General features: G+C 37.6%; 1 protein-coding gene across 1 annotated transcript in view; it reads left to right on the top strand.

The window, feature by feature from the left end:
* Nucleotides 1-13,773, top strand: part of LOC311613058 (complement receptor type 1-like) — a gene marked incomplete at both ends in the record, with an annotated part of 86,288 nt that overhangs the window by 14,101 nt on the left and 58,414 nt on the right. The window contains 5 exons of the mRNA XM_084866531.1: nt 2,003-2,194; nt 3,062-3,164; nt 5,073-5,158; nt 5,876-6,073; nt 9,774-9,956. Of these exons, the coding sequence (XP_084722657.1) occupies nt 2,003-2,194; nt 3,062-3,164; nt 5,073-5,158; nt 5,876-6,073; nt 9,774-9,956 (762 nt within the window). The remainder of the gene's footprint in view (nt 1-2,002; nt 2,195-3,061; nt 3,165-5,072; nt 5,159-5,875; nt 6,074-9,773; nt 9,957-13,773) is intronic.

The raw sequence follows: 13,773 nt of genomic DNA, 5'->3' as shown, positions 1-13,773 counted from the left end.
CCGCAGATGGCCATTGGCCCAGCACTCCTCATCTGGAAAAGCACAGGCCACGCCCACATGCCATCATGCACAAGACACCTTTTGAGGATTGTTGTATCCCATAGCTGCCCTCAAAAGGGTAAGTTGCTCGCTGTCCAGGGCTTTCCCTCTGAGGTGGGGAAAATGAAGGTGTCTTCCCAGCAGCCCAGGGCATCTTCCCGCCAAATGGAGAATCCCTCTTTGTCTGGCTTCCTGGGGATCCTTTTGCTGGCCCTAGAGCTCCTGCTACCCACATGCTCAGGTAGGGGAAGGGCAAGGGTGTCAGCCCTGGAGGCGCATTAAAAAGAGGATTGGGTAACTGGTAAATAACAGAAATGCCTGTGATTGCCATGGTACCACCATTCTAACTACTGAGTTTCAGAAAAATGAAGTATAATAATATTCAGTAGTAGCTACCTGACCAGTAAACATTCAAGTCCAACAGAAAAACAAAAACTACCTTGAGGAAAATGAAAAGAAAACCAAAACCTTGCAAAAAGGTAAGGGATAGAACTAAAGCTGTCATAAGATGGAAGTTTATTAGCTCTAGCAGCCTTCATCAGGGAAATTGCAAAAACTATGACTTCACACGTGTGGGATATAAAACAAAAAGCAACAAATGAACAAAAAGCAACCAACACAACTCACATTTACAGAGAACAAAATGGTAGTTATGCGAAGGGAAGTGGTGAGGTGGTTGAAGGGAGGTGAGGGGGTGAAGGGAGGTGAGGGAAAGAGACTAAACTTCACAGGTAGAGTCTACACATGGCCTGTTACAACTTTGTACACCTGAAATTTACATAATGTTATTAACCAACATTACCTCTTTGGATTTAAAAACAGTCACATAATGTTTGTGATTTGATAGAAATACAAATATATACTTTTAAACTTTCACATCAGTCTGCCACAAGACCAATCCAGGGCATAAGAAAAGAGGTTCCTCGGGGATCAGCATAGATCTAGCTCCTTTCTTAGATCCTCCATCTTATAGGAGGGACCTCTGCATGCTTTTAACCCTTCAGGACTTTACTTGATGTGTCTCCATCACATTACCTTACATACTAATTCTATCAGCTTTGTTAGTTTGTCAAGCCCACTGACAATGTAAAAGAAGAGGAATGGCCAAAGTGAAAAAGGTAGTATTCTATTAAAAACAAACAAACAAACAAAAAAAAACTACCAAAACCCGAGAAATAACAAATTCTAATGGCATAGCAATATTGTAACACAGTATAAACAGCCAAATCAGAGAACCTCTGAGGCCAAGCATGATCCATTGATTAGCGAAAGAAGAATAAATCATACTTAAAATAATGTGAAAGTTATACATTTTGACATTTCATTGACCTTTATTTACTCAGTTCACTGATGTGAAACATAGCACACAAAGTCATCTATTTTAAAATATTCAGTCCATATTAATTTTGATCTCTAAAACACACAATCCTTATTTGATAAGTCAGCACCTACCATAGCATTTCTTGAGCACGCACTGGGCACAGGGTTAGTAGGAACAGAATATATATGATCCCTGACCTCTAGGAACTTTGCCTCCTGGGAGGAGAATGAGCCAGAAGTAACAAGTTATCATCAGTTTCTGTTTAAAACCATGGGAGAGTACTCTGAACCAGGGCTATATACTATAGGAGCCTTCTTAGGGAGGGAGTTGAGTGTGAAATAAACTTTAAAAAAATGGGAAGGGCATATCTCTATAAATATATTTTCAATCCAAAATATTGCTGTGTCTCTTCAATTTATTATAGAAAGAATATTCAGGATATTTCCAAAGAAACCAAACGCTAGTAGGATGTGGTTAAAAGCAAGCATAGCTCATCATCTGGTAAAAGCCGGGCACAATCACTTAAAATCTCAGCAAGGGCCTTCCATGGATTTTCTACAACCTGCCTGCTGCCAGGCCATACTCCGTGGCTGGTGGAAAAGAAAATACTTTAGTTTCATGTTCTTATTCTCTCATGCCCAGATGCCTGTGATGACTCACCAAGATACCAATCGATGAAAATAAAAGGTATTCCTCAAACCCCTTATACTCCTGGACACAAAATAGAATATGAGTGTCGCCCAGGATACAAGCGTATTGTTCCTGCTCTTCCTGTCGAAGCTGAGTGTCAAACTGATGGCACATGGGCACCTGCTCTCCAGGAGGCTTGCATAAGTAAGTACACAACATTATCATTTTTATAGCTCTGAAGATTTTCACACATTGTAGACTGCATATTCCATTATTACCACGATGGCTTCCTCATGTGGATGTACATTTTAGGTAATAATGCACTTTTTCAAGCTTTGAAAATCTCCAGGGAACTTTTAACTTGGCCATCAATACTCTGGGTCCATGTGAATCTTAAGTTTGGCCATTAGTGGCAGCATGGATGGACCTCGAGAATATTATGCTAAGCGAAGTAAGTCTGTCAGAAAAAGCTAAGCACCTATGATTTTGCTCATATGTGACATACAAAACTGAATTCTCATAGACACAGACCACAGTTGGATGGTTATCAGAGGGAAGAGTTGGAGGGTCTGGAGAAGGAAGGATAAAGTGACCACATATATGTAATAAGAAATGGTTTGACTTTGTGTGCTGAGCACACAGATCATCATATAATAAAAGGCTAATATGCAAATTGTCCCTACTGGTGGTAATTCGACTGACCAGGAGTTATACATGTGCTGACCACCATTGGAAGGTGCAAAACATTGGCGGGCATTGGCAACAGGGCAGGCAGCCAGGGAAAGGGATCCTCCCCCACCCCCCTTCTACCAACAGCCCGAGCCAGCTGGGAGTTACCCTACCCATGCACGGTTTTCATGCACTGGGCCTCTAGTGTAACATAAACCTGAATATTTGACACCTACATAAGCTTATGAATCAATATCACCCCAATGAATAAAATAAAATGTAATAAAGATAAATAAGACAAAACATTTCCATTGATCTAATAGCACAATGTAGAATTTTTATTTTGATTCAATCTGTTTTGGCATTGGTATAAAACAACAAATTTGAAAAATTTCCTTTTAGGAAAGACATGTCAGCACATAGGAGAACCTGCAAATGGTGAAGTAATCTATACAAATGGAACTATAGAGTTTGGCTCACAAGTTCACTTCACATGTCATGATGGGTAAGTAAGTTGCTTCTTGAAAGAAGAAGGTCAACATTACTGGTCCCATTTTTGGTCTGGTTCTCTTCTTCTAAGCATTTCCATTCTGTTGATTTCATCTTGCTGTATGTGGAACAAGTTGTACTTACAGCCAACCAACCCTTGGGCTTTTGATGGAGACTGAAAGCATGTGCAGTGAATAGAAAGAAATGTACCTTGAAAGAAAGCAAAATTGTATCGTATGATAGCCATAAGCCTATGATAGTCATTAAAAATGTAGTAATCCTGGTGACATGGTTCTTCATTAAACTATAGGGTAGGCTGCAGGGTAGAAAGAGAGACAGGGAGCTCATCAGTTAGCAGGAGAAATGCAGGAACTAATGAAATGTGTGTTGAAACTTTGAATGAACTTCCAGAGCTACTTCAGAATCCTGTGAATAGAAGAGCTCTTATAGCTCCTATTCAGCAAGGGCTAGCTGACCACCAGATTTCACTGTGTCCCACTTACACAGCAACCTTTCCGATTGCTGCCAATAAACCATTCAAAAGCAGCAAACACCTCTTCCTACCATCTATGCACCTATCCCAGGACTAGCCCCACTTACCCTTCTTCTGCCCCCTTATCTGTAGCCCATGTAACTTCCTTCAGAATAACTTACATCTTCCTCCTCAAAGCTGTAAGAGAACCCATTAAACCAAGAGGGCAGAAATGTTTGCCTTCATCTGTCCCTGCTGCTGGTGATTCAGATTGCATGCCCCTGGACCTGGTCCTTTTTTCTGGGGAGCATATGGCTAGTCAGGAAACCTGCTCCTTCAGGAAAACCTTAGTCTGTGAAGGTTTTGTTTCACAACTTTATCCCATTGTGGTCAGAGAAGATACATCCTTTCCAATAAAAGAGCAATATGCAGATCGACCTTTACTTTAACACACAACATAACTTCCCCCTTGTGTTTAAAGATCCTGCCCTTATGTGGACACAATATGGCCACCACAAGATAGCCAGCAGGGAAGGGCATTTGGGAAGCACCAGGCCTGCAAGGGAGGGCAGTTGGGGGTGATCAACCCCACAGGGAAGGGCAGTTAGGGGTGACCAGGCTAGCAGAGGAAGGAGGTTGGGGACAAATTGGCTGACAGGGGAGCAGTTAGACATCAATCAGGTTGGCATGGGAGTAGTTAGGGGATGATCAGGCTGACAGGCAGAAGTGGTTAGGGGCAATCAGGAAGGCAGGCAGGCGAGCACTTGGGGGCCAGCTGTCCTGGATTGTGAGAGGGATGTCTGAAAGCCTGGCCGAAACAGGCAGTTGGACATCCCTCGAGGTGTCCCAGATTGGAGAGGGGGCAGGCTGGGCTGAGAGACAACCACACAACCATTCCTCTCCCCCACCCCTCTGCACGAATTTCGTACACTGGGCCTCTAGTTGTATGATATCTGTCTTTTTAAAACCTATTGATTAGTTCATATTAAATTGTGACTCAAAGTATGTTCTATCCTGGAAAGTGTCCCATGTGCACTTAGGAGAATGTGTACTTTGTTCTGTGGTGCTCTGTCTGCGAAATCTAGTTGATTGTGTCCTGGAAGTCCTCTATTTTCAGCCTTACTTATTTTAAATCTAGTTGTTGTGATTGGATATTGAAGTCTCCAAGCATTACTGAAGAAATGCCTGTTGCATAGAAATGTGTATTTCTCGCTCCAGAGATCAGGCATGACAGGTTTATTTAGACACTGCTCTAGGCTAATGTGTGTTCTTATGAAGAATCTCTCCATTTCCTTACATTGCAGATTTAGTTAACACATTCAATCCCTGTCACTTCAGAAACTTCTCCCTGCAATTACGGTAGTACAGAAAACAACCATAGAAAAGCTTCTTCGATATTATGTGTTCTTGTTAACTGATAAAGAAACAATAATCATTTCTTTCCTCACATAGTTATTATTTACTTGGACCAAAAATTCTATATTGTGAACTCTCTGGAGATACTGTGGAATGGAGTGATAATCCACCAGCTTGTGAACGTGAGTACATTCTCACTTTAGAATTGACAGCAGCTCTCAAACTTTATGGCCTGAGGACCTCTGTATGCTTTACAGTTACGACCCCAATATTCCTTATATTGAGATTAAAGCAGAAAGTTTTTTAAATAATTATTATTTCATGTTTAAGGACAATAAGCTCAATACATGTTAACAAATGCAACATTTTTTTTTTGTGAGATCAAACATTTCCAAAACAAAGGGAAGAGTGTCATTGCTTTACATTTTTTCTAATTGCTTCAGTATCTGCCTTAAAGGAAGACCTACAGAATCTTTCTGTGGCATTATCATTCTAAATGCATTGGAAAATTTCCCTGGACACTCTAAGGATGACAGTGAGAAAAGACAAAATCTTGCTATACCTGAGAACCACTGATTCAGAAAAGGATGTAGCATTTCTCAACTAGCACTGAGTTTTCCTAAATCATATGATCTCATTAGAAAAGGCAGCATGGCCTTACAGATAACACAGGTCTTTCATACAGTTATCTTAATCTATGGGGACTTAAAAAAATGGGTTTTCTCCTAAAATTTTATTTCTCTATTGATGGTTTGAATTGGGATAATAACCTTTTTAGTAGAAACGTGTTTGCAAATAGATGTAGAAATCATATGTTAATGAACTTTTTGAGGGCATAATGCTGTCTTAATCTTTTCTATATATTTAGACTTTCTGTTTTCCCTTTTAACCTTTTTTAGGGATTTTGTGTAAACCACCTGCAAAAATTCCAAATGGAGATTTCAGCAATAGCCACAAGCTTGCATTTGAATACCATGAAATAGTCACTTACAGTTGTAGGCTTTCTGGTGGACCAGATGAGTATTCACTTGTTGGAGAGAGACAGCTTACCTGTGTTGGGCGTGATAAATGGAGTGGTGAGCCTCCTGAGTGTAAAGGTAATAACACTTCCATTGCTCTCCCTCTCCACTATAAATATTGGGGGAACTTTTACCAACTTTTAAATACTTTGGCCAACGAGTGAAAACAAAACAAAACCCCAGCCATATGTGCTTGTTCCCCCTGTTAAATTTGTTTCTAATCTAATTTTATGTGCCAAATAGAATAATAAAAAAACCAACTCTACTTGTCTACTTTCCCAGTCTTCACCCTCATGTCATTGGCATTCCTGTTTGTACATTGTTAATAGCTATGTATATGCATGAGTTACATTTTTTGGCTTGAAAGCATCAGAAAACACTAGTTTTAAGAAAGTTTTATCCAATAATACAATAAGTATTGCAGTTCTGGCTCAACTAAATGGTAGAATAAATCATAAAAGACTAACCCTGTCACCAGTAAGATTGATAAAGTCAAGGCATGCAGGCATATCTCTTTAAATTGTGCTTTGCTTTATTGCACTTCACACACACACATACACACACACACACACACACAAACACACACACATACATACATTTATATGTATGTATACATATATTACAAATTGATTACAGCAACCAGCAAAAAAACCATAACCTGCTTTACTTCCATACTCACCTATTGCTGTAGTCTTAAACAAACCTGAAATCTCAGAGGTTTACCTCTACTTAAAAAACAAGATCTAAGGCATTCGAGCATGACCTAAAGCAGGACACACTGGGGGATATTTGACACTTGAACAAAATTAACCACTGAAAAACAGTAAAATACGTCATCTTTTTACACGCATATGTAACATTTCTTTACTACCATATACTAGGCAATATGTTTCAAAAGTTTTTTTCATTTCAAAATTGAAATTATTTACAGTACAGTATCTTTACAATGGAATGAATATAGAAATAGAAGTAAAGATATCTGTAAAATCCCTAAATATTTAAAAATTATGAAGACATTTCCTACTAATCATGAATAAAAGAAGGAGTCACAAGGGAAATTAGAATGTGTTTTGAATTTAATGAAAATACAAAATATTGAAATATCAAAATTTGTGAAATACAGCTAAAGCATTGCTTAGAAGAATATTCATAGCAAATACATATATTGGAACAAGAGAAAAGTTTCAGCTCAAGAATCTAAGCTTTCACTTTAAGGAATTAAAAAAGGAAGAGCAAGTTGGATACAGAACAAGAAAACGGAAAGAAATAATAAAGATAGAAATCAATAAAATTGAAAAAATATAGAATTATTAAAACCTACATGTGGTTCTTGGGGAGGATCCATAAAATGAATAAAGCTATAGCAAATCTGTAAAAAACTAGAAGACACAAATAACCAACATCAAGAATGAAAAAAGTGTGTGGCTGCTTTGGTTTAGTGGTTAGAGCATCAACCCAAGTGCTGAAGGGTCTCTGGTTCAATTCCTGATCCAAGGCATGTACTTTGCTTGCAGACTTGTTCTCCTACCTGCTGAAGGCAACCAATAGATGCATCATTGTCCCATCGATGTTTCTCTAACTCTCTCTTCCCCCTCCTCCTTCCCTTTCACTCTCTCTAAATAGCAATTAAAAAAATATCCTCTGGTGAAGATTTTAAAAAAATAAGTTTTTTAAGAGAACATCACTAAATGGCCTGCATACATTTAAATGACAATAAGAAAATAACATGTACAGCTTTATACCAAGAAATCTGACACTTAAATCCCACAAAGAAAAGTGCAGGCCCCAGCCATCATCATTGGGGATTGTACCAACATTTCAGTATTAACAATAGCAGCTCTAAACAAACTCTCCAAGTAAATACAACGGGAGGGACTACTTCAACCTCATCCCTGATACCAAAACCAGACACAACATAGAAATAGGCATACATATTATAGGAAAATGAAAGGAAAAAAAATTCACTGTGAACATAGAACCAAAACTGTCAGCATTGGTCAAGGACATCTCTGCCCTGAGATAGCCTCTGGCCAGAGGTAGCACTCTGTGCCCTCAGTTCTTGTCTTGCTTGAGGAATGAATTCAAACAAGAGACAACAAATAGCAGCAAAACCAAGGGAGAATTCATTGGCAGAGAAAGGAGGACACTCAGAACCTGAGCGGTCAAACACCAAACCGAGTGCCCTGATATTTGGGAGTTCAGAGGATTTATACCCCTAGGCTGGAATGCCCCTAGCAAGGCATAAGTCACCTCCTTTCTCTGACTCCAGGAAATATATCTTCAAACTGTAAGGATCCTTCACGCAGGTGTATGCCACCGGTTACACCACAGCCTGGAGCGGCTCTAAATGTTCTCTCCTCACAGAAGGGCCTGATGCCTCCAGTGTCTATTTTTGGTTTGTCACCTCTCACTGTATCCCCTCCAACCCCAACTGCCTTCCTGGCTAATGTATTTCTAGCTGCCTACTCTAAGAAAATGATTAAAATATTTGCAAGTAAAATCCTGTCATATTATAAAAATAAGAATACTATATCATAACCAAATAGGATTTATTCCATGAAGGCAAAGAGTTTTCAAATTGAAAAAATTAATCAGTGTAATTTACCACATGGAGAGACGATAAAGAAGGAAAAACACATGGCCATCTTAATAGATGCAAAAAAAGGCATTTGACAGAACACTGAGTCAACTAGGAATAGAAGGAACCTCACTCAACCTGATAAAAGGGACCTACAAGAATCACACAGCTAACATTCCACTTTATTTCTCACTGAGATAGAAATGAGATAGGGATGTATATTGTCGAAACTTTTTTGGCTCAATGGATGGAGCTTTGGCCTGCGCACTGAAAGGTCCTGGTTCGATTCTGCTCAAGGGCATATACCCTGGTTGCAGGCAGGTCTCCAGTAGGGGGTGTGCAAGAGGAAGCTGATGGATGAAACTATGAAGTTTTAACTTGATCTCAGCCTGTGAGATTACAATATAAAATGTGGGGTTTGATCTCTGAGTTTCAGTCCAAAATATTTAGAAAACACGACCTCAAGTTCACTGGCCTTTTCATTTCTCCCCCATACCAGTTCTTGCATGTTGTTGAAACCTGATAACTTTCTCTCTGCATATGTTTGCATGACTAGCTTCTTTTCAGCTTTTTACATTTGAGCTCAAGCATTACCTTCATACAAGAGCCTTTCCTGTCTTTCTAGAAGATCAGGGAACTAAGTCAGTGTCAGCCTGAAATTTAGAAAAAAATGTTTTAATCTTTTTTTTTTAAAGAGCATCAAACTTGCTCTGAATTTACCTGAAAATTGTATGTGGTAATCAGACCTTTTCAAAACTTGTCAGTAATGGAAAAACATATAGGAACACAATCACCTATGTCTCTCTATTTATCTTAAATTAAAATGCACAAATAGGCCTTGATGTGTGGTTCGGTGGCTGAGCTTTGACTTATGAATCAGGAGGTCATAATTCCATTCCTGGGTGCATGCCTGGCTTTTGAGCTTGATCCCCAGTAGGGGGTGTGCAAGAAGCAGCTGATCAATGTTTCACCCTAAGGAATGTTTCTATGTCTCTCCCCCGTGTTCTCTCTGTAAAAAAATAAAATAAGATAAAGTAAATTTAAACATTTATTTATTACACAAATAAAGTACTTTTTAAATTAGCATTCTGCCTTCCATTGCTTGCATGTTTGTTCCCAGGGGAAGTTACTAATTTGCACTAATTTTTCTTTCCACTGTTGAAACACTTCCCATTAATTCTGGACTTTCTTCACTTCCAGTGGTCAAATGTAACTTTCCAGTAGTCCAGGATGGAAAAATGGTGTCCGGATTTGGAACAAAATTTCTATACAAAGCAGAGGTTACATTCGAATGCGATGCAGGATTTCAGCTAAAAGGCAGCAACATTATTGTGTGTGGAGCTGACGACACTTGGAAGCCAGAAATCCCAAAATGTATTAAAGGTACAAAGGGGGTCTTTTTGTCTTTTTTTTAGATTTTATTTCTTTGCCATTAAATAGCAAAGATATGGAATAATTGAAAAGAAACATTTTTTTGAATTAGATAATTTGTTATCATTTTTTCTTGATTTTTGCAATAAGCTTGTAGAGATATGAACTTCCCTCTCAAAACTGCTTTTGCTGTGTCCCATAGATTTTGGATTGTTGTGTTTTCATTGTCATTTGTTTCCAGGATGTTTTTAATTTCTTCCTTGATTTCTCTGGTAACCCAGTCCTTCTTTAATAGCATGCTGTTTAGTCTCCATGTGTTTGATTTCTTTGGATTATTTTTATTGTAGTTAATTTCCAGTTTTATGCCACTATGATCTGAGAAGATGCTTGATATGATTTCTATCTTCTTGAACTTGAAGAGACTTTTTCTATGTCCCAACATGTGGTCTATCTTTGAAAATGACCCATGTGCACTTGAGAAGAATGTATATTCTTTGGCTTTGGGGTGGAATGTTCTGAAGATGTCAATTAATTCCATCTGGTCTAGTGAGTCATTTAGGATTGATATTTATTTGCTGATTTTTTGTTTAGATGATTTGTCCAAAGGTGACAGTGGTGTATTAAAATTTCCTACTATGATTGTATTGCTATTAATCTCTCCCTTAATGTCCTCCAGCAGTGTTTTTATGTATTTGGGTGTCCCAAGTTGGGTGCATATATATTTACCAGGGTTATTTCTTTTTGTTGGATTGCTCCCTTTAGTATTATGAAGTGGCCTTCATTATCTCTTGTTATGTCCTTCACTCTGAGATCTAATTTGTCAGATACCCCATGTACCCCAGCTTTTTTTTCATTTCAATTCACCTGGAAAACCTTTATCCATCACTTCACCCTCAGTCTGTGTGCGTCTTTTTTTCTGAAGTGGGTTTCTTGTAGACAACAGATATATGGGTCTTGTTTTCTTAACCAATCTGTTACCCTATGTCTTTTGATTGGAGCATTTAAACCATTTACATTTAAAGTTATTACTGATAAGTACTTATTTGATGCCATTTTTATTCTATACCCCTGAGTTCCTTCTTTGCTTCCTATTTCTTAATTTTTACAGTAGACCCTTTAGCATTTCTTGCATTGCTGGTTTGGTAGTGATAAATTCCCTTAGTCTGTTTTTGTCTGTGAAGCTCCTGATTTCACTTTCAATTTTGATTGATAGCCTTGCTGGGTACAATATTCTTGGATTTATTTTTGTGATTTTTATTAGTTAATTTCTAGGATGTCCATTCTAAAATACAAAGCTATACTGAGTATTCTTATGCAAAATTCATATGTACTTAAATCTATTATATATATTTCAGTAACTTCCCAGAAGTAAAATTTTAAAGATAGGAAAGTACGTGTATTTTTCATTTAGAGAAATAATCTCTTTTAAAAAATCAAAAATCAAATTAAATCCCTGATTTTGTATAAATAAAGCTGGTGAATGTAATCAAATTTATTTTTCTAGGTCTCAATGCAGCCCTAACTGTTCCAACTAAACATCAACCAGGTTCAGTAACTCTTTATTCTACTTACATAGTTAAGAACTTAATAAGGTGAAAAGTAGAAAATAATGTTATGTCTTAATTTGCATTTCTTTGATCCTATGTAATAAAAGCCTAATATGCTAAGTGTCTGGTTGTCCAGTCATCTGTTCAACCAATCAGAGCATAATATGCTAATAATATGCTAAGGTTGCTCAACTGCTCGCTATGACATGCACTGACCACCAGAAGGCAGACTGTTAACTGGTAAGTTAGCCTACTGCTGCAGTCTGGCCTATCAGGACTGAGCAAGACGGGCCAGACAAGCCCTGGAACCCTCCCATGGTCCCTCCCCAGCTGGCCAACATCCCATGTCCCTCCCCTGCCCCAATTATGCACTGGTGGGTTCCCTTGACCTGGCCCGTGCCCTCTCTCAATTGGGGCTAAGGGATGCCTTCCGCCCCAATGCACAAATTTCATACTCCGGGCCTCTAGTTATAAATAAAGCTGAACTTTATTTGGCCCACATTGACTTAATCATGTTCTTTGCTCATTTTTCTATTAGGTTTCTAAAATTTCTTTGTTGATTTGTCAGAACTCATTGCAAATTAACACCCTTTTAAACATGAAGTGACCATTTTCTAGTTTTTTTCTCCTTTGTCTTATTTTTGCTAATCAGATTTCTTTTAAGATTTTATATGGTTAGATATAGATTACCTTTTATAACTTTTAATTATATAAGTAGCATATAAATATAAATTTGTAAAATTTCAAATATTACAAAAATGTATACAGAGTAAAAGATTAGTCTCCTGTTTCTTCATTTCCTGATTTGATCACTTAATTGTTTAATAGACTTCTTTTAAATCCCTTTATGTACATTGCTATCCTTATTTGCAAAGATATACTTACTTTAGTGTGTATTTGTTTTTAAACAGAATGGGAATCATGCTATTCATTTTTTTGAAAGAAACTCTCACATTATAATTTACTGTCATTTGGGGTTGTATTTGGATGTATTCCTATGCTTTTAATGATGAGTTTAATATATACCATATTTATTTAACTATTATCTTATCAGTGGTCATTTATATGTGCAGAAGTTTTATATTATCAGGTAGTTGGATGTATTGAAGTTTTCCTCCATTAGGTATTGTAGGTACCTCATAGGAATGGAATCACTTCTGGATTATTTCACTTAGTAAAATGTGTTCTGGCTTCTTTCACTTAGCAAAACAGTTTCAAGTTTCATCTACTTTGTAGCATGTATGAGAACTTTATTCCCTTTTTATGACTGAGTCCTGTCCCATTGTCTGTAATTACTATATATATATATATATATATATATATATATATATATATATACATTATCCATTCACTTGGGTTGTTTCCAACTTTGGCTGATGTGAATATGCTTCTCTAATAATTGGCATTTGAGTAACTGCTTGAGGCCTGTTTTCAATTTGGGGAGTGTATAGGTTATGTAGCTATATATATAATTCATCTTTTACAGAGAGAGTTAGATAGTTAGAAACATTGACGAGAAAGAAACATCGACCAGATGCCTCCTGCACACCCCCTACCAGGGATGTGCCCACAATCAAGGTACATGCCCTTGACCAGAATCGAACCACAGGCCCACACTCTATCCACTGAGCCAAACCGGTTTTGGCAATATGTTTACTTTTTGAGGAGCAGCCATACTGTCTTCCACAGCAGCGGCACCACTTTACATTCCCACCAGAGACCCACGAAGGTTCCAATTTGTCCACCTCTTTACCAATACATGTCATTTTGCTTGTGTTTTTTAACGAGTTTTATAGTTTAGCTCTTATATTTAGTTCTTTGATCCACTTTGAATACATTTTCATATGATGTAAGATAAGGATGCTTTCCTTTCTTGCCTCATTGCTCTGATTAAAGTTTTGATATTATGTTAAGTAGAAATGTCAGACAGGAGCAGCCTGCCTTGTTCCTGATCTTAAGGAGAAAACTTTCAGACTTTCACCATCGAGTATGATGTTAGCTAGCGGTATTTCATAAATGGGCTTATCATGTTGCAGTTTCTCTGAATTACAGAATAACCTCTAAATTATTTATTAAGCTTTCCTGTATCTTTTAATTGTAAGTAGAATCACCTTGAATCCATAGGCTAATACTGACAACACACTAATGACAAATTTGCATTCTCTACCAGAGAATATTGTCACAGGAAATGTTATTGGAGAAGAAGAAGAATGCTGATGACTGAATATAAATTTATAATACTTTATGAAACTACTTTAATAAAATGATAAGAGATTCTGAAC

This window comes from Pipistrellus hanaki (assembly GCF_964339955.1).
Source record: "Pipistrellus hanaki genome assembly, chromosome: 18".
Taxonomy (NCBI): domain Eukaryota; kingdom Metazoa; phylum Chordata; class Mammalia; order Chiroptera; family Vespertilionidae; genus Pipistrellus; species Pipistrellus hanaki.
The sequence above is the reverse complement of the archived record's forward strand: the minus strand, read 5'-3'. Positions and strand labels throughout refer to the sequence as shown.